The 25,661-nt window shown below is 38.5% G+C and overlaps 1 protein-coding gene across 9 annotated transcripts; it reads right to left on the reverse strand.

Annotated features, from left to right (window-relative positions):
• Positions 1–380: 380 nt before the first annotated feature.
• On the reverse strand, positions 381–25,441 carry TRMT9B (tRNA methyltransferase 9B (putative)). Of its 9 annotated transcripts, none has more exons than XR_015548832.1 (5): positions 25,351–25,441; positions 19,296–19,450; positions 12,881–13,054; positions 6,063–7,373; positions 381–2,519 (listed from the first exon to the last, which is right to left on the reverse strand). XR_015548832.1 is itself a non-coding variant. In XM_087418462.1 (5 exons), exons 2-4 carry the CDS (start codon positions 19,447–19,449, stop codon positions 6,346–6,348), a joined length of 1,356 nt encoding a protein of 451 aa, XP_087274588.1. In that variant the 5' UTR covers position 19,450; positions 25,351–25,441; the 3' UTR covers positions 381–2,519; positions 6,316–6,345. The 9 variants fall into 9 exon arrangements, 8 of the variants coding, with proteins under 8 accessions (XP_087274588.1, XP_087274585.1, XP_004428862.2 ...); XM_087418462.1 differs by having other exon boundaries at positions 6,316–7,373; XM_087418459.1 differs by lacking the exon at positions 381–2,519 and adding an exon at positions 24,478–24,580 and having other exon boundaries at positions 4,924–7,373; positions 25,351–25,415.
• Positions 25,442–25,661: the final 220 nt, after the last annotated feature.

Here is a 25,661-nt window from a genome sequence, read left to right on the forward strand (position 1 = left end):
GACAAAGATAAAAGAATTCCAATAGGAATTTGCCTGGTTCTATTGAAGTATAAGGAGAGCTGGCTGGCTGAATTGATAAAGGATAAGAACAATCTCCTGTCCCACTCACAGTGGAGATGAAATGCAAAATTTTGTTCACCGAGTAACATTTTTATTTTTTTTATTTTTTTTTTTTAAAGATTTTATTTATTTTATTTTTCCCCCCAAAGCCCCAGTGGATAGTTGTGTGTCGTAGCTGCACATCCTTCTAGTTGCTGTATGTGGGACTCGGCCTCAGGATGGACGGAGAAGTGGTGCCTCGATGCGCACCCGGGATCCGAACCCGGGCCACCAGCATCGCAGCGCGTGCACTTAACCACCAAGCCACAGGGCCGGCCCCGAGTAACATTTTTAAAAAGGACACTTATACGTAACTTAAATAAACTAATACATTTCATAAGCATACAAATTACACCATTTTTAATAATGCTTATTATAAAAAGATCCTACACATCATTGGTTAATGCAAACAAAATATCTTCACATTATTACAACAGTCAAGATATTTTACATACATTTGTGCTTTTAAAACTATTGCTAGCTTCTTCTGGGACAAGCTGAAGTAACTGTACATTGTGGACAAAAAGACGTTTTGGATACAAATACACATGTCAACACCAGAAGAGGCACAACAACATTGAACAATTATCTTTCCATTTCCCTGAAACAAAAAAACCTATTCAATGAAATACATTTCTATGGTAATTGCTAATTTAATGTTCTGACAAGTGCAGAAGAGGGCTACTTTTTCTTGGTCACTAATGACAGCAAACACCAGATGTCTAGGAATATATATATATTTACATCATATATATTTAAGAGAATATCTGAAGAAAATGGGACCGTTTTCACATACATATTCAAAGTGTCTCAGAAATTCTGGTGGGGTCCACATTAGTGGGCCTTAAGTGTCGCCAGTGTTCTGTGTAAAGAAACAGAGAAGAGCAGACCGTTGCTAATGGAGTCCCTCCACATACGTTAGTAGATAATCTAATGGAAGCCATGTGATGCATTCATTAGAGAAATGCCTGTCATTCAACCAAATTCCCTGCTGGGTGGGCATACATATAAATAACTTTTTCAGGGAATTCAACATTCTGTTACACTGCCTACAGGTTAATGACCTTTTCTCTGTGGAGGTAACATGCAGAGAAAAAGAAATGTTCCATGTGGAGAAAAGATATCGTTTCAAGTGGATTAATGAATAATTAATCGGGTTGAGGTAAACGTTATTTTTCCCTGCTCTAATTGAAGAAAAGACAAAATATATATTTATTAGCCAAATGGGGGATCCAGTCTGTTAACCAGCTCTCACACGTGGTCCCTCAGATTGGTCATATAGATTATATTATAGCTCTGACTCCTCCCAGATAGAGTGGTACTTGTGCATAATCAACTGGGGAAGACCCTCATCTAGAGGGGACCAAATGGGTGTTATAACTGAAATGATGCCCATTCCTATGAAGGCATCACATACTGTGGGACCCGTGGGGAATCAGAAATAGGACAACTCACAGTTAGTGTTTTCTCTTTGATGAGCTCTCTTAGGTTTCTGTGTTTGTGTTCTCCATGCCACGCCGAAGGCTATTTGCATTATAATGTCAATCCTTGGTTGGTGAGAGTTCTTTTAAAATATTCCCACTGCAGTTTTGTAGATAATTGAGGTTGCAAATATGGAGTGTATAATATCAAGCCAATAATCATAGTTTTGAGTTAAGATTGGAATGAGCGGAGTGGAGCATTCTGATTTGGAGTCTGCTGATGCTTCCGTACTTCCCTTCCACTCCCATGGCTTTTCCATCTGTTGGATGGGTGTGTGATAACACTTATCTCATATGCCCTTTGAATTGACAGAATGAAGCCTGTTGGACGCATTTTTCTTTGGAAAAGGATTACAAGTATGGCATTTGAAATCCAAGTTTATATCTAGGGGATGTGATAATTACTTGTCATTATGTAATTTCTAATGAAAGCATTGTTTAAAGCAGCAGATTGCAGAACAGAAAAAATTGGATGCAGTTGCAGATGATGAGGCTGAAAAATAATTTAGAGTGAATTTATGCAGGGTCTGAATGTTCTCCTAAGGAGTTTGCATTTTATTCTCTTGGACACATTATTTTCTGAAATGTGTGACAGAGAATGCTTGTGCTAGAGGATGTTAATATGTCTGGGGCAGCTCAGTTAAATGAAGTCCAAGTTTACTTTAGGGGAGGCCTTAAATATGCTAATACGCCTGTGGGTCTCTAAGAGGGGTTTTGTATATTGCTTTTCTCAAACTAAACAATAAAACTTGGTAGCAGATACACAAGAATATGAAAAATGTTCCAGCTTGGCACTTTCAGGTCAGTTAATCCTAATATTCCATGTATACTCAACACACCTTATATTCATTACCTCATATCATATGTATCTGGCACATAGCAGGGTGGAGTAAACAAACGAAATGAATAAAGTCTCTGAATAGCCCTCAGTTTTCTCACCTGTAAAATGGGAAAACAGTAATACAATATTTAAAGAGTTGAAGAGTTGGAGAAAAGTGATCACAAAGTATTTTGTGACCAAGGCCCATTTTTTAGTTAAAATCAAATTGAAACAGACTTACATATGAAAAAAAATAAATACAAAAGATGGAGAAAAATACGTAAGGGATTACTATCCAATTATTGTCTAACTGTGGGATCTTTGCTTAACCTTGCTAAAGTTCATTTGTAAAGGGGATGATCACATTTACCTTGAAAGGCTCTTTTAATCTGCCTAGCATCATTACTGGGTGGGGTGTATATGGTGCTGTGGTTGAGAGCACAGGCTGGGAACCAGCCTGCCTGGGTTTGAATCTCAGCTTTGCCCTTCTCTACATGTTTGATGCTTACTATGTATGTGACATTGGGCAATTTAATTAATTTCTTTCTGCCTCAGTTTTCCTCATCTGCAAAATGGGAAAAATAAGTATACTTATCTCAGAGGGCTGTGGTGAGGAATACAGATAAAATAATAAATGTTAGATATTAAGAAAAGTTAGCTGCTCTTATTATTTCCAATTTCCTACATAATAGGAGAGAAAAGCTGAAGACTGCCCTAATTTTTTCTTCCTAGACTGCAGCTGCTTGGCCAGTGGTTGGACCCATTTCCCCCTCCCTTCCAGACTGAGTGCTCACGGCTCATTTTTAAGGAATACTCTCCCCCACCAAGTTCAGCAACTACTGGGTCAGACCCTCTGTCCTCCAAACCAATTTACTTTAAAAAAAAAAATCCACCAGTGCTTATCCTTTTTGTGGCCATTAATATACAATTACATTAGTGTTCCCAGCTGATTTATATTTGGATTATTTTCTCTCTGGATTACCTCCCACTTTTGCCCATTCAATTGATGCTCAGTTAAAATACAGAGGAATTTGTGATGCCTAGAATTTGGAAGGACATAGAAAGGTAAACTAGAAACAAGAATTACACAGCATCCTGCATGGGGACGTGCGATGATAAGGGAGGACCAAACCAATACGATACTCCAAGATATCTGTTAGATGGGTTGCTAGTTACTGTGACATGCTGGTGTCATTTCATCACTATAGTGACAATTTTAAGAATAATAATTTAAACAGGCCACTCACATGGTTCCCACTGTAATGTTATTTTGATTGCATCCTTTGTCCATGTTAAGGCACTTGCCCCCAAATCATCTGACTGTTTATATGGAATTCCTCAAATAGGCCAGTGAGGCTTCAATGAGCCAGCAAAGGATTTTAAAGACCTTCCAACAATCCCCCACATGCCCCCCTCTACTTCAGATAGTGGGCTCTGCCGTGATGCCAACAAGTAAAGGAGAAGGAACAGGAAGAGCACTGTTTGATCCGGTATTAATAATGGAGGCTACGTTTTCAGATTACTCCCAATAGATCAATAAAATCTATAATAGAGCAAGTAAAGGCAGACCACTCACAGATAACCTGCGTACATTTAAATTCACTTATGACTTGTATTTCCTTTTGAGGACAATCCTAAAGATGAATAAGATTTTTAAATGATCAAGATATTTACATTAGTTTTGGCTCTTCAATGGCTTACATATATTAATATATTATATAGGATATATATAATATGTAATATATATTATATATATAGACAAAAGCAAAAGTTAGATTTAAGAGTGATTTTCACATGAATATACCACAGAAAGATTATCAACCATGGAGTTAAATATTTGCATACAAAATAACGTCTGGATGCATAGAATTCTTGTGCTCAGCAGAGGAAGAGCAAAAGATTGCTATTATTAGTGGCTTTTTATTTATAGCTCTATCAAAATTATGTGAAAATATTTCTCTCTCAAGAACCATTCTAGAGAATCATTTTAGACAAAGTGAGGTGTGTGTGTGTCTGTGTGTGTGTGTCTGTGTGTATGTATGTCAGAGGGTGCTCATACAGGTTAGCTCAAAGCTTTTCTGGCGCAGTCTAAACTGAGTTCCATGTAGGGGGTCGGCCACCGCCAGGGAGATGACTTCAAATAGATTTATAGCAGCAAGGCTGGGATTAGGTATACACGTGATAATAGGCTTCAAGGAGAGGAAAAATCCACTCATAATAAAAGGCCATCATCAAGCCTTAATTGTAAGAACTTCTCCGACTCTGACAATCTTTTCTTTCCACTAAGAAAACCACTTATACTCACGGTTTAATGTCCTAATTTAAGAAATGGAAGACACTAAATTAATTTTTAATTTCTATTCCACTGCTATGTCTGTGTTCATTGTCCCTCTAATGCGAACTCTGCACTCAGCAATACAGACATAAGTCTCATTGCCACCAGATAACCTCATCAACCAAAAAGGTGATGTGCAATCTTATTTTGAAGCCAAAAGAGAGTTAAAAACATCAGTAATTTTCAGATAAACATTAAAAATAATCCTTTAAGTTTCTTTGAAAATAGCATCATTTTAAGTTGGAGCACAATCACTGAAGGGAAAAAGAATCCCAAAACAAAAGAAATCTTTTCTTATTTTAGTGGAAAATAAAACAAGAATTGGATTTTCTTCCAAGATTACAATGGTCCATGAAGTAAAAAGGCTTTTGTCAAATGTCCATTCTCTGCTCATTAAGGAACTCTCTGAGGCCGTGTTCCTGGGTCAGCTCATTTTTGCTTCTCTTAGCTCTCTAGTCCTGTCCTAATTACATCTATGTTTCAGGATCCAAGACATGAATTCAAACAGACTCATGGTTAAATGTAAAAAGATGCGGTGACCACATAACACCCAATTTATTCATTTGTCTATCAAGTGGCAGAAATTCAACCTTTAATGAATAGAACTTGATACTGTAAATCCCTAATATAACTAATAACATGTGGTCACTTTCAATAAGCTAAATGCCTGGATATTATTTTTAAAAATCCAACAACAGATCCTTTACCGAGGCCAAATATCTTGCACCTTAACAATCTTTGTCCTCAGAACCAAAATAAAACAATGCTTCAGCCAGATTCTCATTTCCTAAATATCCTTCAATTCATAAGAAAAGCATCATTCTAGATGAAAACTCCTCATTAGTCAATCTTGGTCTTATCGTAACTGGATATTGCTGCTTCTAACAAGGTTGGAAGAATTCTACCTGGGTATTTGCAATAACTTCTAGAACCCACATACTCCACTCTCTACTTGCTAACAGTGCCTCTAAAAACCTTCTGAGCAACATTGAAAACCTTGTTATTTACTTATCTTGAAGCAAGTCTGCTTATCATTTAGAGAAGTCCTTGTCTCTCTCCACTGTCTCTGATTTTTCTGAAGATTTTAAGTAGCAGCAAGGCCTTGGCAACAAAATAAAAATATGGTTCAGTTTACATCTGTGCAACGGAACAGGCTTACCTGTTATCTTGCACACAGATCTAAATTATAACCCAAGAAGCAGAAATTACTCCCTTACTGTATATATAAAAATGCTGTTTTTAGAAGGAATACTTAAAAAGCAGAATTTTTTAAATCAATGTATAATGCTGAAAAACAATCTACAGATAGTCTTATAATAATTTTCACCTTTCAGGGGAAAACAATCCAAATCGTATTGAAGTTCATTTTATATTGCTTCTTCAGATCTCCTATATTAATATTTAAGCACAAATACCGTTTGTCAATTGCTTTAGATGCCACGGTCTGTGCTTATCCAAAGATTAAAAAGGTGACCAATTCATAGTCTCTACAGACCAAAGCATAAATGGATTAAAAAATAATAAAAATGGATGTAAATTCAGGTAACCATACCAAACCCAGTGACAAGAATGTGGTTCACCTTTTGGAGGAGTTGTCTAAAATGATCCAATCAATCACAATTTTCCTTTTTCTCTGCAATGACACACCAGTTGCCATGGTCATTCCCAGAGCTCAGAACACGGAGCTCTGACACATTCTCCGTCAGCAGGCCGTAGAGCTCGCCTTCTCGAAACACGTGGTAGTATCGCATCAAGGCTCTGGAATCCAAAACGTTGGGCTGTTGTTCTTCGACAGAAATTATGTCATCTGGGTTGGAATCTGTAGAATCGACTGCAGAAATCCTTCTCGATATTTTACTAGCAGAAGGGCTGCCGCCTTCTAAGTTACCTGTGTCCACACAATTCTCCTTCGTATTGGTGCTCCCCAGAAAATTCCCATCTCCATTTCTCCTCATTTCTCCTTGATGGTCTCCATTTAGATGTTTCATTGTGGCTGGTGCTCCCAGCCACTCCAAATGTTTCTGAGAAGTTTCCACAAACACGTCCTCATCTAAATTTTGCTCTTTTGTTGAAAACGGCTCCTGGTGATCTAAGTCTAAACTAGGGCGTCTGGAAGGCTGGACTGATACAGTGCTGTTGGCCCACCCTTCTGTGTTTTTCAAGGGCCTCACTCTTTCAATTTGCTTCCTCAGAGTTGATTCATCCAAAGATCTGGAGGAAAACCAGGAACGAAAAGATTTTCCTAATGTGTTATAGAATCCATTTTCTTCCTCTCCTTCCTCGGAAACATTTGCACAACAGGTTCCAGCCATCACTGGTTCATAGTCCATGCTGTGGGACCGTCTTGAAGCACATCGCTCTTTAAAACAACCAGAACAGCTACACACAGAGCAAGGAGGCTGGTAGGGATGGCTTCTTTCTGGATGTCCGCACTGCTTCTTTCTCCCAGGCTGGCTGGAGCAGAGCTGGGAGCATAAAGCCCTGTTCCATGGCACAAGCACATCTTGCTTCTCAAAGCGCCTGTTCTTTTGTTCCATAGCCCAGACATAAATCATCAGCTGGCCTCCAGGAACTAACACCCTGGCCATTTCTTTTATTGCTCTGATCCTTCTTTGTTTTGTAGAAAAATGATGTATGACTGGAAAAGAAGAAACTAGATCTCAATGTGTATACACATACATAAACCTACATATTTATACACTAGTATTTTCCATATAACAATGATGCCATTTTGACATGTTTTTTTTTTGTTTTTACCTTATGTTTTTTACCTTATTTCCTACAGGGTAGGGCAGATGGTAGAAACAGCACCAGACCTGGCGTTAGGAGAGACATAATTTTTAGCTTCGGCTCCCATACGTATTGGACAACTGATCTTGGGCAATTACCTAATTTCTATAGATTTTACGTTTCTTTATCCGCAATAAGATGCCTAGAATAAATAATCTGTAAGGTCTCTTCCAGTTCCAAAATCCTGTGAATTTTATTAATCAGAAGGACGAGCAGTGTAAATTAATAAAATTTGCAAGGGAGCACTTAGTTGGGTAAATGTTCCCTAATAGAATTCTATGAAATAATTCATTGTTTTAATGAATGATTGGAACTTCTCAAGCACTGAAAGATTAACACCTCTAATCAGTGTAAATACAAACCTACTATTTGCTTTAGCAAATACAAGTGGAGAAGAATGTTAAAGATTGTTTTTCTGTTAAGATAATGGAAAGATAACCCAGCCAAGCACAAGTCCAAATGATTGCTCAGAATTTTTTAAAATATTAGTATAATATAAAATAGTGGTGTATATTTTTTTAAAAAATCAATTTAGAGGTCATCATCTTACTTCCAACCCTGCAAAGGTAAAGTGAGAATCAAGCAGCACTGCCTTTATCTGGTCTTAAGTGTGTTATTAGGCATAGTTTTATGAAACCAGATGTAGAAAGTGCTAGTCTGTTAGCTCCTAGGGGAGTTTAATCACAGTACTGTTGCAAGAGAAAATTATCAGATTATTTTTCCACCCTCAGGCCTACCAAGTGGAAGTAGGTAGGAAGTTAGTCCCAGGGGACATCTGGATTACTGCTCGGATATGGGTAGTGAGGGGAGAGACAGAGGGTTACAGTTCCTGTAACCCTCACCATAATCCAGCTGTTAGTGGTGGTTTTAAGCAAATAAATCTCTGTAGTTTACCTGCCCCAGAGAGACAGTAAATGTCTAAAAGGAGATTATTACATATAGATAAAGCTATCAAAGGAAGATCATTCAGCAGGCACACTCTGTATTGTTTCCAATCAGGTTTTCATTCTTATCAGCAGCACACAAACCCTGGTGTCTCTTACTCTACCATGCAGCAGTGTAAGAAGCTAGAGGTGTGAGGTTAAAATGGGTTTGAAGAACAGGACACCAGTGTATTTTGTCCTAGATCAGTAACTGGCCTTGTGATCTCTGACCAATCACTTTACTTCATTAGGTGTCAGACTGTTCCCCCCAACCGTCCCCAAAGAAAGAGCTCTTTATAATGGTCAAGTTGAAAGCATACGCTGCCAGAAGTAGTGTCTTGGTTATTGAGCTAAAAGGGGGCATAGGGTCAGGACTGAGTAAGGCTTAGGACAATGTTAATGTTTGTATCTGTGACTACTCATGGCTGTTAATACCTCCCATAACTTGCACCTAATTCACCCTAGAATTTCTGTGTGTGTATTTTCTAAACATGGTCGATCCTTGCTATCTTTGGATTTTGTATTTGCAAATTTGCCTACTCGCTAAAATTTATTTGTAACCCCCAAAATCAGTACTCTCAGCATTTTTGTGGTCATTTGTTGACATGCACAGAGTGGTACAAAACCTGAGCCTCCCAAAGTGCATGTTCCCAGCTGGGGTCACCCAAGGCCACCCTCTGCCTTCTTGTTTCAGCTCTCCTACTGTCAACAAGTGTCCTTTTCATGGTCTATTTAGTGCCACATTTTTTGCATTTTTGTTGGTGATTTCACTATTTCAATTGGCCCCCAAGCATAGGGCTGAAGTGCTATCTAGGGTTCCCAAGCATAAGAAGGCTGTAAAGTGTCTTACAGAGAAAATACACGTGTTAGGTAAGCTTCGTTTGGGCATGAATTATAGTGCTGTTGGCATGAGTTCAAAATTAAATAAGGTGTCTTTAAATGGAAACAAACATAAAACAAGGGTGTGTATTGATCAGATGACAAAAATGTTATGACCAGAGGCTCACAGGAACCTAATCCTGTTTTTCCCCTGAGAGCAATGGTTCAGTACTGGATAATTCAGTGTTCACGGTGACTTTATAGGACATGATTACTATGAATAATGAGAGTCGACTGCATTTGTTTTGGGGGGCTATAAAAGAAAAAAAACCCCCACCATTAAAACAGGACTATTTTAATACAATAATCTCTTTTTAGCAGACTCATAGGTCTTCAACATTTCAGGATTCTGGGCTTCAAAAGAAGTTTTCTTTTAAGGAAGAAAAGTCTATATTTTTTCATTTCTTAAACATTTGTTATGTGATAATTCATTTTAATACCATAATTTTACCCAGGAAATATCTGAATCTTTTATATTATGTTTGTTTTATATTTATATTTAACAGGTAATACTAAGTAACCTTTAAGCCAAATGTTTTTGAAAAAGAAAAAGTTTATAAATGAAGATTTCTTCATTACATATAAAATGTATTATACATGCATATACATACATGTTCTATTAAGAAACATTATAAATGTAACCCAAATGAGATATAAAGATATATTCATATGAATTGTCAATTTCAGGAAACTATGTTGAATTTTTAAAGGATAAAAGAATCCTCTTTTGTTTAAAAACCATAATCACAACTTAAAGGCAAAAATAGTACTCAATATATGTATCCTATAGCAATGTGTTCCTGCTGAGAGCCCAGAAAATAGGTAGATTGAATTCAATTTCTGGATTCCAGAATCAGATGGGAAGTTAGGCAAGATCATCTTTCAAGTCCTGTTATATCTTGATATTTTATGATGCATTATTTAACTCTTCAAGTGCGCATGTCTCGTCTCTCTAACTATTAGCATTCAGAATCCATGGGTTTAGCATAAAGAGGGTTTTTCAGCCTCGGCACTATCGACATATTAAGCTAGATAATTCTTCATTGTGGGGGGCCCACCCAGGAGATGACAGTAGGACACACATACCCACACCCAGTTGTGACAACCAAGAATGTCTCCAGTGACAAATGTCGCTTGAGGGGGTGGTGCAACAGAAGCCCAAGTTGAGGACACTGACATAAAGGAAATAGTTGATTGACGCTATTTTAATATACTGCCAAATTTTCACAGACTTTTTGTCAGACTATTGTAAAAGTAAGTAGAAAGAGTGCTTCTTTTTCCAATGTGTCAGTAAAACATAAAGAATATATATTCACATTATTATCGAGACACGAAAACGTAAAAAATATGTATTTCTCCATGATAAGCAAGAAGTGCCAACATACAGAATTCTAAATAGGGAAGTAAACATACATGGACATAGGAGAGACAGTCTACTGAAATTTCTCATAATATAGTTCTAAACATGAAACATAACTGGAAAAGGACAACATCACATTAATTTATAGTTACAGTTCATAAAAACATATGTTGTGTTTCCACTTAAAGAAGCTTTTTTTTGGGCCGGCCCGGTGGCTTAACGGTCAAGTGCGCGCACTCCGCTGCTGGTGGCCCGGGTTTGGATCCCAGGCGCGCACCGACGCACCGCTTCTCCGGCCATTCTGAGGCCGCGTCCCACATACAGCAACTAGAAGGATGTGCAGCTATGACATACAACTATCTACTGGGGCTTTGGGGGGAAAAGTAAATAAATAAAATTTAAAAAAAAGAGATAATGTTAAAAAAAAAAAAAAGCTTTTTTTTTTTTTTTTTGTGAGGAAGATCAGCCCTGTGCTGACATCTGCCAATCCTCCTCTTTTTCGCCAAGGAAGACCGGCCCTGGGCTAAAATCTGTGCCCATCTTCCTCCACTTTATATGGGATGCCCCCACAGCATGGCTCGCCAAGCAGTGCGTCGATGTGCACCTGGGATCCGAACCTGAGAACCCCGGGCCGCCACAGCGGAGACGAGCACACCGAACCACTTGCGCCACCGGGCCGGCCCCTAAAGAAGCATTTTTAATGAGAAGATGGCAACCAAGTGTGCTCCATTTCCTCTGCAGGCAAGGCCTGAGACTTAAACTGAAAGCAGAGAAGGACTTAACCGTGGACACGTGAAGCATTTCCTAAAGGTAGGAAAGCCTGTCAGTATCCTTATGCCCGCAACAGTGGCTCACCCGCACAGCCTGCCTGGGGTAGCCTTGCAGACCCGAAAAGTAAGATAAACACAGGAAGAGCAAAGAATACCCTCCTCTGACCTCTCTCCGCTTTCTAGTTCTTTTGGTGGAATAAGCAAACCCAAAACTTTCTTTCCACTAAAGATTCAACGCATTCTATGGTGTTGCTTGGTTCAACAAGAATCCTTCCCCTCAATGTTTACAACCAAAATGGACTTCAAGTTTCAACTGCAAAGAAGTAGGGCTGTCATAGAGCAGGTTTCCATGGCGACCATCTCCTGCCAGTCCTAACTAGTTCCAAGGTTATGGCATCCAGGCCCATCCCCTCACTGTGCAAAGATACTGTCCCCATGTAATGTTGAATAAATTGATTTCTCATCTATTTCAAGAGAGAGCAAACATTCTTATTCTGTATTTTTGTCTAGCAGTCAGGTTTTATCTGGTCAGTCAGTTTTATATATGTTCACTTTGCTTTGATAAAGCTTGTTATATTCAAATAGATTCATTTTTTAAAAAGTGTATTGGGGCATATAATTTGCTTTGCAAAAGATTTTTTGCTTTGCAAAAGAATTTGCCATAACATTCCCTTAAATAGCAAGTTTCCCTGGCATATTTAAATATGACTAACATACTAGGTTTCAGAAACACATGTATTGAGTAAAATGAGCCTTACCTGTGTATATTTCAGGCATGAATTTTTGCCGTTTCTTTTCATTTGGGGCATGTGTATTTTATGGGCACACTTGTTGGGAGAATATGAGGAACATATTCTCTAGACTTAGGAACAGTCTCTGGCAGTAAGAGAGCAGAGTGGCATTATAAAAACAATCCAATCTGGGACCAGGTGGGACCATCTTCCCCAGTGACTTGTGTACCAGTGAGTGGCAGATTAGATGACACATCCTTTCAGGTGACATTCAGTGAATTAAATATTCTGCTAATAAAGGGCACACTTGTGGCCTAAAAAGGTAATATGACTTCTAAAGATTATTCACATCAGAAGAATCTGGCTTCATTTCAATATCGTGAAGTACTATTTTCAATAAGTAAAATTCCTCTAATACTTTCTTACTCATAAGTAAAAGAAACTGAGATGAGTCATCAAAAAGAACACAATAACAGTTTGAAGGTTTAACTAGTTAAAACCATCATATGTCCCCTCATAAGTAGATTTGAGATTAGTCAAATAATTCAATCAGTTGAAATATTTTTAAAAATTAGGTAAAATGAATTACATAGACCTTTCTACAGAGAATGGATATTGGGTTGTGAGAGTGGCCTCAGCCACGTAACATAATTCTCATGGCGAAGAGTGAACGTGTGACCGGGCTGCCTTACCTCCTATGGAGATGATGGCATCGAAGCCCTGATCCCTAAAGGGGAGATTAAGGTTGTCACATACCATGACTTCACATCCTCTACTCCGGGCAATCTCTACCAATGGCCCACAGTAGTCACAGCCCAGGGTGTGTACCTGGCTGTTCACTTTAAGATACTTCCCAGTCCCACAACCTATAAGAGAAAAACCTGTGTTACATGCTATCCTTAAGGGAAAGTGGAAAATTGTCAGTTTGTCTCATAACAAGGAATAGAAATGACTTTATATTAACTAACCAGACAGACTACAACATAGTATGAAGGTATTCACTAAAGCAAAAGAAAAGCCTTCAGAGAACTCTTACATATTTTCATTTAGAATAGAAGAGGGCAAGGGAATGAGGAAAAAGAAATAATATTTATTGAATCTTTAATGAGGTAATGTCCGTAGGGCTTAGGACGCTAGCACAACCAAAAAGTTAGGTGGCCCGTGACAGGGAATGATGGTTCCCTAGTATCCCAGGGACAGTGTCCAGTCTCCTTACAAAAGTTACCTTCACATACATATTTCATCATATACAGGTCTATAGGCTATGGGCTTTTATTCTTGTGTTCTCTCTCCAAACAGTCTTACCACTTGCTAGCTATGTAAAACAAACTCCTGCCAACAACTTTTCAGTGGATATAAATAAAATAATTTGTACAATAAAACATGCTTTTCCAAAAGTTGTAATTTGAATTTGGATGAAAAAAGGATTTCAACATCTTTTTATCCAATCTATTGTCAGTGCTAGGTTTTAAATGGTTTCTATTGACTCAGTATACAACTCTGACAAAGAACTATTTTTTTTCTTAAATAGACCATTTTTGACTTACTTTCTGGTGGCAGAGACCCAAATAATTCAAGATTTACACAACCTAAAGATATGGATCCATCAAATCTCACTGATATTACGAAGAAGAAGGTGGTAATGTGAATGAATAACCATCTTCAGACAAAGCCTGCTATGACCTAGTACCTAGTATTATATTCTAGCACAGACATGCCATCTAATTCCTTTTCCAGAAATATTTAAAGATATCATTAGAGCTGATATTCGTACCTAATGGCATTAGCTCTGGATTTTTCTACGTGGAAAAATATCTACCCTGGGGCCGGCCCGGTGGCGCAAGCGGTTGGGTGCGCGCGCTCTGATGCGGCGGCCTGGGGTTCGCCGGTTTGGATCCCAGGTGCGCACCGACGAACCACTTGGCAAGCCATACTGTGGTGGCGTCCTATATAAAGTGGAGGAAGATGGGCACGGATGTTAGCCCAGGGCCAGTCTTCCTCAGCAAAAAGAGGAGGATTGGCGGATGTTAGCTCAGGGCTGATCTTCCTCACACACACAAAAAATATCTACCCCTATTCAAAGATGAGTAGTTTGCTGCCTCTGAAACACATAACAACACTCTCTAATAATTCCTCCTTAATGGGTGCTATTCAAAATTATATGAGACACTAAAAGCATAATTAAGGTTCATTGATGCCAGCTGAGACAGTGGAGAGCATGTCAATAAAAAAATAAGGTTTCCAGTGTTATTATTCCAATGTAAATGTCTGGGGTCTTAGATTTTAGATCTCATAGCCACTGTTCCTAAGAATGCTTATGAGAAAAAGTATCCAATATTTAAGGGCAATCATGGGGAAAATATAATTCACCAAGTATTTTAAAATTGAAATCATGAATATTTCAAAGATGATGGCCATATTTTAAGAAAAATAATCTTGAAAATTTGTTTGCTTTTTCTTTTATTGGCTCAGGGGATACATTTAGAGAATTGAAAGGGAAAATTACTTCAAAGATACTAATGAAAACAGGTTCATAGACCATTAGAGCTACAGGGAAGTGTTCAGAGAGCATCTGGTAATGAGGAAACTGAGATCTGTTCAAATGTCAGCATCTCCTGAAATGTTTCCAGTGCCCCTGGCACCCTTGATTTAGCCCATATTTCCTAATGGCATTCATTTTTAAGGGGACCCCCCAAATATGATGGAATTATCCATTTTTTAAGTGCATACACTGAGATGCTAGAGAGGGGAAGATTTTATCCTAATAAGAAAATCAAGAATATTGCCAAACCTAATCACCCATTATCTTAAATGTGCAAGAAGTAAATGAGAACATTTCTGATACTGTGGCAAGCTCCAGAACACAACAGTCATCAATCACGCTCCTTTACAAAATCTCATTAAATGAGAACCTTTCCTAGTACTGAAGAGAGACAACAGGAAGTGTCTGCATGATTACATTCCCCTCTGTTTTGTATTCTGCACCACATTATAACTAAAGAAGAAAACAGATAATTGCCTGAATTCAAAAAAAATGTTTTGGCCCATAGTGGGCAAGTATTTGCTGGAAGTAACTAAATGAATCTAAGTAACTAAATTAAATCTTCCCTTTAAAGTTTGCAGAAATAACTACATTTTTTAAAATAAGAGCTTTTTGCTAAAACCTTATCTAAAAGAGAATTCTCTTTTCCTATGGGAAAAAGAAGAATGTAGCCTATTTATTGCCCATTTGATGTACATTTCTGGAGGCCAGAGATGAGGGAATATGTTTTATTCTGCAGGCATAGTACCTTCCACACAGTAGGAGCTCTAAATTTTTATTGACTCAATGAAGGAATGGTAATTGGAGAATGACTTAGCAAATTAAATATGACCACAGAGATTGGGAATAAATCCATTGACAATTAAGAGGCAAAGGGAATTTGAATTATTGAAAAGTTAATTTTTATTATGTACACAAAAATTTCAACACTATCGGGACAGTTGGCTCTGATGTCACGTAAAAAGGTGACCTTGCTCAAAAAGACTCTAGCTCTGGTGTTTCTCCTGCTTTCTAAACTAATCTAAGTGAAGATCTCAAACCACAAAATACCATCCATCCACCATCTAATGGTCTTAAGTTACTAGCCCATTTCAGGTAATAGTATTGCCATAATTGCACAGGTCCAGTATTTCCTCAGAGTACTTTGCATTTCTGCTGTCTTTGAATCACTGAAGTTCTTTTCATTTAGGCTCTGGTTCCTGCTCACTTAATTCCTGATACCTGCCCTGAAGACTTAGTTTCCATCAGGAGCCATTATCAACACACCTCAGCCAATTGGCTTGATTGGGAAATGGGGTGAGGTGGTTAGTCAAATTTTAGTCAACTAAAAGTTGCACCACTAAAATAGCGAACCAGCCTAGAGAATTCCTGTATGCGCACTGGAACCTGATTACCTCTGGATGTTTATTACCTATGAAAAGTTTTATTACTAATTAATTATAAATTGCTAATCTAATAACCAGTCATTTGCCAATATAAACAGTTGATAATTTTAGCTAAGTGGAAAACTTAGAAAAAATTTTTTCTTTTGGAGATAGTCATATTATCCTACCTTCTCTTCTTCTACTAATCCCTTTGGGGTTCTTTCTTTCTTTTTCATCTATTTCTTCTTTAATTTCAATTTTATTTTAACATATCATAAACACATCTTTCATTGTGTAATCAAAATATTACTATTCATTTTTTGAATAGTAAAAAAGTAAACAGTACAAAATTCAAAAGATACATGTGGGTAAAAAAATATTTACTACAGATATAATTATTGATTCACACAGAGGTATTTAAAGAATATTATTGGTATTATAATTTGTAGGAGCAAAATAAACATATATCTTTTAATATGGTGCTAATAGCATCAAATGCTATGCAGCTTTTGATACTAGGCAGCTCTGTAAATACAGACATGGAATGATCTCCACAATATATTAAAGAAACAAAAGCTAGGTGTATAATTGTTTGTATAACATACTATCATTTGTGGAATCGAAAAAGGGAAATCCACCCATACTCACACCCATAAGCACAAATATGCTTATATTAACATGAAATATCTCAAGAAGATTATACAAGCAGCTAAGAGCATTGGTTGCCTCTGGTGTGGGTTAGTTGGTCCTGGGGGACTGGAATGGGATGATATTTTTCACTGTGCATCCTTTCATAACTTTGTTACTGAACTATTTAAGTATATTATCAAAAAAAATTTTTGGTTTTTTTTGTGAGAAAGATCAGTCCTGAGCTAACATCCATGCTAATCCTCCTCTTTTTGCTGAGGAAGACCGGATCTGAGCTAACATCTATTGCCAATCCTCCTCCTTTTTTCCCCGCAAAGCCACAGTAGATAGTTCTATGTCATAGTTGTACATCCTTCTAGTTGCTGTATGTGGGACGCAGCCTCAGCGTGGCCGGAGAAGCGGTGCATCGGTGCGCGCCCGGGATCTGAACCCGGGCAGCCAGTAGCAGAGCTCATGCACTTAACCACTAAGCCACGGGGCCGGCCCCACTATCAAAAAAATTTTTAAGCAATTTGTATCCCCTCCCTTTTTGAACTACTTGTTCATATCATTTTACTATTTTTCTTTTGGATTGTTAGTCTTTTTCATACTGACTTTGAAGAAGGCTCTGTAGATTGAGAAAATTATCTATTTTTCTATCAGATATGTTACAATATTTTTACTTAATTTTTGTTTTTTTGACTTCGTTTATATATTTGTCTAGATTTTTGCCTTGTCAAACTTTTTAAATTTTATGTGGTCAAAGATATCAATACAGTCGATCCTCATTACTCATGGATTCCGTATTCGCATGTTCACCTAGCTGCTAAAATCTATATGTAACCCCAGAGTCAATACTGCTGCACTTGCATAGACATTCACTGACGTGCGCACTCAACATGCGCTCTCGTAGAGCAGCGAAGAATCTGAGTCGCCCACGGCACCTGTTACCCACCTTCTTGATTCAGCTCTCATGCTGTCAACAAGTGTCCTTTATGTGGTCTATTTAATGCTACGATTTTTGCATTTTTGTTGGTGATTTCGCTGTTTAAAATGGCCCCCAGGCACAGTGCTGAAGTGCTGTCTAGGGTTCCTAAGATCAAGAAGGTTGTGATGGGCCTTGTGGTCAAAATATATGTTGAATAAACATTGTTCAGGCATGAGTTATAGTGTGGTGCCCATGAGTTCAACGTTAATGAATCAACAATATAAAGTAAATAAGGTGTCTTTAAACAGAAACACACAGGAAACAAGGTTAGGTATTAATCAGTTGACAAAAATGTTGTGGCCAGAGGCTCACAGGGACCTAATCCTCTTTTTCCCCTGGGGCAATAACTCAGTATTCACTAATTCAGTGTTCATGACAACTTTATAGAACATAAGCGCTGTGAATAATGACAATCAACTGTATTTTCTTTTATGATTTCTGACTTTTTTTGGTGTCATACATAGGGAGGTCTTTTGCCTCTGAGAATCTTTTTTAAAATAATCTAGTTGTCATCTAGTCCTTTGATGACTTCATTTTCTTATACTTAAATCTCTGCTTCATTTGGAATTTTTGGTGTAAGGTATAAGAAAGTAGCAAATATATATACTGTTGTCCCAAAGCCATTTATTGAATAGTTCCTTTTCCTCCCAATTGATTTTAAGATCCTGGTACTTTGCTTACATTATGGGTAGTAAGAGTTCCAAATTCACTGAATCTTCTGAAAACATTTTAAAAAAATTGACATGATAGAGACATTTTTCAAAGACTCTCCATTTCTACATGACTGCACCCCTTCCCCAAATTCCACACTGCTTGCACCATGTTTAACAAGCCAAAAGCCCTAGGCACATGTCTGTTTCTCTTCCCAGTGTTTAGAGTGCATGTCAAATTAGACGGAATTTGTAGCTACAGACTTATGACTCTTACGGGGCACAGTCTGCATGCAGTTGCTAGACAGCAGTTTTAGGTGGACATGCCTCAAGTGGGAATCCTACTATGTCTTAAACCTTAGTCTTAGATCTACTGGGCTGTGGTTTACCACTTCTAGATTCAGAAAGATTCTGAGCCAAAGTCCTCCAGGCAAATCAGTAATTATGAAGATATGATCTAATTAAATGTATGTTCTAATAATAAAACACCTGCAGAATAGTTAAGGAAAAGGATCCATGAGATTAATAAGAGGTTATAAGACCTCTTCTATAATCCCCAATTCTGGCTCTTCTGTGGTAGGCATGAGAGCAACCAAAACACTGTATTTACAAATGTGAATGTGTCTAAATTTAAAAAGGTCAATTTTACAAGCAGTCATTTCACTCCTGATTTATTCAATCAATGTCAGGTCAATTTTGTGGGAGGATGTACACAAAGGCTCTGAAAAGATCACCGCTGTCTACATGTAGACTTGAGGAAGTCTTCTACTTTCTGACTTGATAGTATGAATTTCTGCTCTAAAGTGAATAGTCTAGGTACTGGCATGCCAAGGACACAATTTCAGGCTTCTGGTTAGAACAGGAATGAAAAATGAATCAGAAAAAGAAAGGCCCTATGGAATACACGTCAGACCATGTGGCACAACCCTGGGTTACCTATGTCAGCGATGAGGCTGCCTGGCTTCTGCTCCTGGAGGAACTGGCGGACTCGAGGCCAGGCTTTGCTCTGCAGGTCACTGAAGTAAGGGGCGGTGCTCTCATATACATCGTGCACGTGCTGCTTCTCCAGCCGGGCGGCTTCATGATCCATCCTGGGAAAACAGGGCCACCCTGAGAAATGTGGGTCAGAGTATGCACTGGAGACGGCGAAAGGAGGAGGCAGATTTCCTAAAATTGGGAACTACAACTGCCAGGAGTTGTGCTGTTTTCACACTTTCTTATAAGCTGCAAAGAACAAAACCTGCACTGTAATCTCACCGTAGTTGTCAAAAGACTAGCAAATGCATAGTTTTTACCTGCAAATCTTCAGAGAATAATAGTTTGGGAATGAGCTAGTCATTGTAAGTTTGTGTGCAAGATCAATTCTTAATTTTGGAAGCATATACAAAAGTCTTACCAATGGTTCACTTTGGATAAAATCGTTCTGATGCTAAATCGATTTTAAAATTTTATAACACATAGCTCACCACTCCAATCCAATCACAAACCCTTATTGATTCTAACTTTCTAATGTCTTTGGATTCCAACCATTTCTCTACATCCCTACTGATTCCGTTTTAGAAAAGGTGCTCATTCCTTGCCTGAATTACTTCAACAGCCTGTAAACAGATTTTTTTGGCCCTTTAGTCTCTTTTCCTTCAATTATGCCACAACTATTTTTCTAAAACATAAATCACATTTCGTTGATTCCTATCTTAGTCTTCTTCAAAGGCATTTTATAGCTTGTCCGATCAAGTTCAGGTGTCTTAGGACAGCATACAAGGCTCTTTGTGATCTTGTGGCCTTAACTGACCTCTTGAAGCCGTTTCTCAGCATCTTTCCCCAGCTTCAGCTGAGCCTGTAATACTCAATGATCCGTGGTTTCTCAGACATGACACATTCTCTCTCATCCAAGGGCACGGAGAGATGCTTGCTTTACCTGGCTACCTTCTATCTATTCTTGGCACAGACATCACTTCTTCCAGAAAGCCATCTCTGACTTTCCATGCAGGATAAGGACAGTCAGAAAGGAGTGGGAAAAGTACAAGAGCAGGTCTTAGAGGCCTCTGCTGCTTCAGGCTTAATCTTTTCATTATTCTCTCGTGGCATGTGAGTGAGGAGTATCCCAGGGAAGTGGCCCGGGGCTCTAATTGTGGCCTTTTACCAATCAATATGAAAGTATTTTCAATCATTTAAGAACCCATTTGGCCCTACTGGTGCATATCAGCTAGTTCAGTCTTGCCTCATGTATTCCTGTTGCATCCCATGCATCCCTCTACGGATCACAAAGGGCTGTAATCATCTATTAGATATTTTTCTCTAGTGCTGGCTGGAAGATTCTAGAGAACAAGGGCTTGTCTTATTTAATGCTGAATCCCCAGTAGTTAGCACACAGCAGACCCTCAATAAATGAACAAACAAACATAACCAGAATGGAATCTAACTCTGAGCACAGAGGGTGGCATTGGCTTTGGTAGAAGAGAAAGTAATCATGGGGAGTGTAGGAAGAGAGGGGATCCTATACCCACAAGCTTGCGATGGGAGCGTGCGAGAGAAGGTACTGTCCCTGGACAGCCTCCGTGTTCCTTCTCCCTGGCTACTCCCACCCTGGGAAGTAGGAAGCACTGGGTAAGATGGCGTCTGGTTAGTTACTCCACCATAAAGTGCCTCCTCCCCTCGCTTTGTATTTAAGAACCATCTTGATGAGAGATACTTTGAGACCTTGGAAATATCATGTTTCTCATACTCTCACCCACCAATTTTAGCACCCAATCCACTGATGACTCTTGGTCAAAACAGTTATTACTATAATTATCACCAAACAACGATATTCTAATTCTATCATTCCATACAAAGCCAGGAAGAGCTTTTCAGGATTTAAATTAGCAGTAGCTTATCCTTAATTACTATGGACCTGCCCACAGTCCCCCCAGAAGAATCTGGCAAACTCTTCACAGAGTACAAAGCTCATTTGTGAGGTCTGACAAACTTCCACCCAAATTGAAACAGCTTACATTGCACCCTCAACTAGAATTTACAAAGTAAACATATGGCTGGCTATAACTGCCTACACATGAGAAAAACCCAAACACTTCGTGCTTTTCTTTTTAATCAAAATCTCAGTAGACTTAAGTCTGTTTAAATTTTTTCCCCTCAAGGACTCAATCAGGCAATACAATTTCAAGAACCCTAGAGCAAATAAATTTTACTTTATTGCCCTTGCAAATGTTAAGTGGCAATCAACATACACTTGATTTCCTTCAATCTGGCTCCAAATTCTGCAAGCTCAGAATGTGTAGAATCTGAACAGCACTCCTAGGAGACCTTTCTCTAAGTCCTCTCCCAGATTGCCTGGCCTCTACCATAAACACGTCACTTCAAAGAGCTATTTTAAAGTGTGTGAACAATATAAATCCATTTTGTTTTTATTGTATTTTACGATTATATACTGTGGTATAAAGAGCTGACCGTGAAATTGATCTGTAGAGTCACGGCTATCCAATACCACATTTTTGACACCCTGTGGATTTAAATTTCCTGTAGTATTTTCCATATGAATTTTATATATGTAAGCATATTCCTTGTGAATTCAGTAATGTGATTAAGCTAGTAAGATAAGTACTAAAATAAGAGCGCAGGGTTCAAGGTGAAGCGAGGGAGGTAGGGTTTGGTTTAGCCAGGCTTCCTAATCTGTGTGCTGTCTAATTCTAGGCCCTTGGAACTAATGCCCTGTTGTGAGTCATGAGAGAAGGGAAAATAATTTGAAAAGAAAGGAGAAGTCATGTAAAGTAATGCACCAAAAATTAGAAGAAATAATTTGGATTTTATTTTAAGTGCAATGGAAAGTGGTTTTAAGTTGGTGGGTGGGTGGGGGGACATGATTGGATTTACAATTTTAAAAGATCATTCTAGGAATATCTAAGTAGACTAGAATAGCTATTGTTTTTAGTTGTCCCAACTGAGTTCACCATCCACCTTCTTCTGATAATTTGTGTCTTGCCCTCCCTGGATGGGCATGGGAGGCAGGCCTGGCCGATCATGGTATCCCATATCTCTGAACACAATCATTGGTTCAGTGGTGGCCAGGAGATTTAAGGTAAGTCAGTCAGAGCGTTTCCTTGAGATACCTCAATGTGGAGCTAAGGAAGTGGTAGCCTTGCCTCTGGCATCACAGAGTTAGAAAGACGTAAAGGTCAGACTGCCAGTGGCCAATTTTTCCTACCACATGGAAAAGAACTGTTTTCAGGTAGAAGACAACGAAGTCAAGCAAAGCAAACAGAGATGAGAGACAAATGGAGAGGGAAAAAGAACCAAAGGATAGAGTCCTGGTTCCAGTTCCTGAGGCTGGTTCTTGCAGTTCTGTGGGCCATTCCTTATCCTCCCCAACTCAGAGAGTCAGTAAATTTCCCTTTTCACTTAGCTTGCTGGGTTTTGACCTTATCACCATAATAGTCCTTTCTAATTCAGCAGTACTTCTTACACTAAGTGTCTTGTTTTTTGTTTTGTTTTATATCCAACCTTTATTCCTTGGAGAATGGAAGAGAGGAGAGAAACTGATAGGAAACTAACAGGGGACGTCAGTGGGTGGTATGTTTCCCGTGTAGAGAGGAACAAACAGAAGCACATCAGCAATTCCTGCTTCTAGAAACAGAATTGTCATTCAGAAGCCATGAATGTTTGGTTTTCCCATTCTGGGTGTGTGATTAAGATGACACTTCTTTGCCCAACTTGATTCAGGCAAAGCAATGTGACCATGAAATGTGATCAGAAAAGATGTGGATTATTCTGGGCAGAAGCTTTCCGAGCCAGTGTGTGGCTCACCAAGTGTCTCTGGAGTCATGGAGGCATCAGTCTAGTCCCTGAGTGACTGTTCTTGATGGACAGACAGCATGGGTGTTTTAAGCCGAAAAAGAAACAGCTCATCATAAGAAATGTTGAATATCTAGGTAATGAAAAAGTAAAAACTATCAATCATGTTCTATTAGAAGATGACTTGTTACTATGTGAGTTTGTCCTTTTTTCTTTATAAATATTAATATTTTTCTCTTTCCTCTAGATATATTATCACAAAACTGGGAGAAAACTGAATACAGTTCTGTATTCCACATTTTAATCTTAATTTAATATTGCGAGCCAAGAAGCAACTTTTGCCTGTGGTCTTCAGTCTTCTCAAATAAGGACTCTTGTAGGAGCCCTCTGGCAATAGAACATACTGGAATGGCAGTGTCATATTGGAACAAATGCTAGCCTAAGAGAAGATCAGAGTTGTTGTAATAGTGCTGCCATCTTTGTCACCTCTCCATCTTTCTTTTTGTACTGCCACAACATAGTATCTGAACTGTTACTGTAACTTTCTAGCTGGTCTCTCTGTGTCCTTGGCTTTCTTCCCACTCCCCATATCTGCCACCTCAAATATATCCATAATGCTGGGAGTTTGCAACACTCCATCTCCATTAATATTCACTCTACACTCCTATAGGAAAAGGCGACTGTGGAGACCTCATAGTGTATGTGTCATTTCTGGCTCGATGGCTTAACTTGTAATTTTCCCTCCGTGAACCCAAGAAAAGCAGTTAAGAATCTCTACTTCATGCCAATGCTGGATAATTTTCCTACAATGTCCATTTGATAATATCTCCTCCCTGTTGAAAACCCTTCAAAGGACATCTACTCTCTACAGGATAAAGCTTGCACTCCTCAATCTGGCAATCAACCCCTCCATGACCTGCTCCCAGTCTACCTTTCCAGTCTTAGATCCTGTAACTACCATAACTGGAATTCTTGGCTTCACCCAAAGGACTCTACTCACTCTTCCCCGAGTGGGCCTTGTATATGGCTCCTCATTCAGGTCTTTGCTAAAGCCAGCAGCCTGTTCTCTTTCATCTGAAATGATCTACTATCACCTTCCCCTTCCAAAATCTTCCCTGGCCCTCAAAGTCTAGCTTCTTCCTCTTCCACAAAGACATCATGGTCAGCTCTAGATAAGAATAATCTCTCCCAGTATTTCTGTATACTGCGTATTTATTATCTCTATCACTCTTAGGGCATTTCTCCTGATACCGTCTTGAACTCTCTACTCTATATAAGTTCCCAACTAGATTAGAAGCTCCTGGAAGGCAGGAACTGAAATTTGACCTACCTTTATATATATCATAGTGCTTAGAATAGCAGTGAACACAGAGCAGTCACTCCATAATTAACTGTAGAACCAATGAATCAATGAGCTGTTTCCTCAGCTCTCTCTGCAAGACAACAATACTTTACTCCAGACAAACTGGTCCTCGAGTCTTGGGTCATAAATTGTAAATACCCTGTTGGGGCCATTAGGCTCTCAGAGGAAAGCAGGGCTGAGACCGAGCTTTTCCTGTTATGTTTTGTATTTCACGATTTCCTGCCCTAGCGGAGGCCTGTTTTAGGGATATACCTGAAGCATGCAATAGTCACATTTTTATAACTAAAATCAGATATAAATATTGTAAATTATTCTCCTATTATAAATACTTCAGAAGACAGAGTATTAAAAAAGAAAGCATGAAGCTCTGCTTTAAATATCTAATACATACTCAAACTGTAATTCTAGAGTGAGAATATAAGTTGCTCAGGACAGTTCAAAGACTTTATTATACTTACTTATAAAATTCATAGATTTTTTTTTACCTTTTAATACGTGATACTTCAAACTTAACATCTACGTACTATTTTCAAGTACAAATTATACTGCAAACTTTTATATGATAAAAACTGTCATTTAACAATTGCTCTTTAAGTCCTAGAGAAGCATTTTGCTCTCTAAAATGTACTAAATATAGTCTTGTAATTTTAACTTACCCTGCACAACTATTTTCAAACTCTTTTTTCCACCTGGTGCAAAAATAAACTCCAACTTACTTTATATTGCATTGTCATAAATTTAAAATTATAGGAATTGGGGCTAATTAGGTTTACTGAATATGCACAGTGCCCCCAAACCTCAAATTATTTCAATTTGCACTAATAGCTGAAAGGTACTAACCTGAGTCATCTTGTGAGCACAGGAAAATTACTTCTTGTCTTTGTGAATCACGGCTGTTTTCACCCCCCGAGAGTGACAGCTTCTTCTCACGACTCTCAATGTGTAATGTAAATGCAAAGTAGTAGGACTGAGATCAAACAGCGAGGTCTTTCACATGCTGAACCACTTTGTGTGAGTCGGTGAAGGGAATACAGGCCGTACTAGGAAAAAAACGAATAGTAAGTGTCATTTTGCACAATAAAGATATTGAACCAGCTAGGTTGACCTCTTGACCTACGCATAAATTACCCAGAGAAGAAGGGATTTGAAAG

Source organism: Ceratotherium simum, chromosome 28 (genome assembly GCF_057802395.1).
Source record: "Ceratotherium simum simum isolate JZ-2026a chromosome 28, ASM5780239v1, whole genome shotgun sequence".
NCBI classification, from domain to species: domain Eukaryota; kingdom Metazoa; phylum Chordata; class Mammalia; order Perissodactyla; family Rhinocerotidae; genus Ceratotherium; species Ceratotherium simum.

What these genes read in the sequence shown, in the direction of transcription:
- TRMT9B (XM_087418462.1), bottom strand. Translation starts at nt 19,449, where the DNA reads ATGGATCATGAAGCCGCCCGGCTGGAGAAGCAGCACGTGCACGATGTA. An exon ending in CAGCCTCATCGCTGACATAG is followed by an intron (nt 13,055 to 19,295) that starts GTAACCCAGGGT and finishes TTTCTCTTATAG; the next exon opens with GTTGTGGGACTGGGAAGTAT. An exon ending in TGCCATCATCTCCATAGGAG is followed by an intron (nt 7,374 to 12,880) that starts GTAAGGCAGCCC and finishes CTTCTTTTCCAG; the next exon opens with TCATACATCATTTTTCTACA.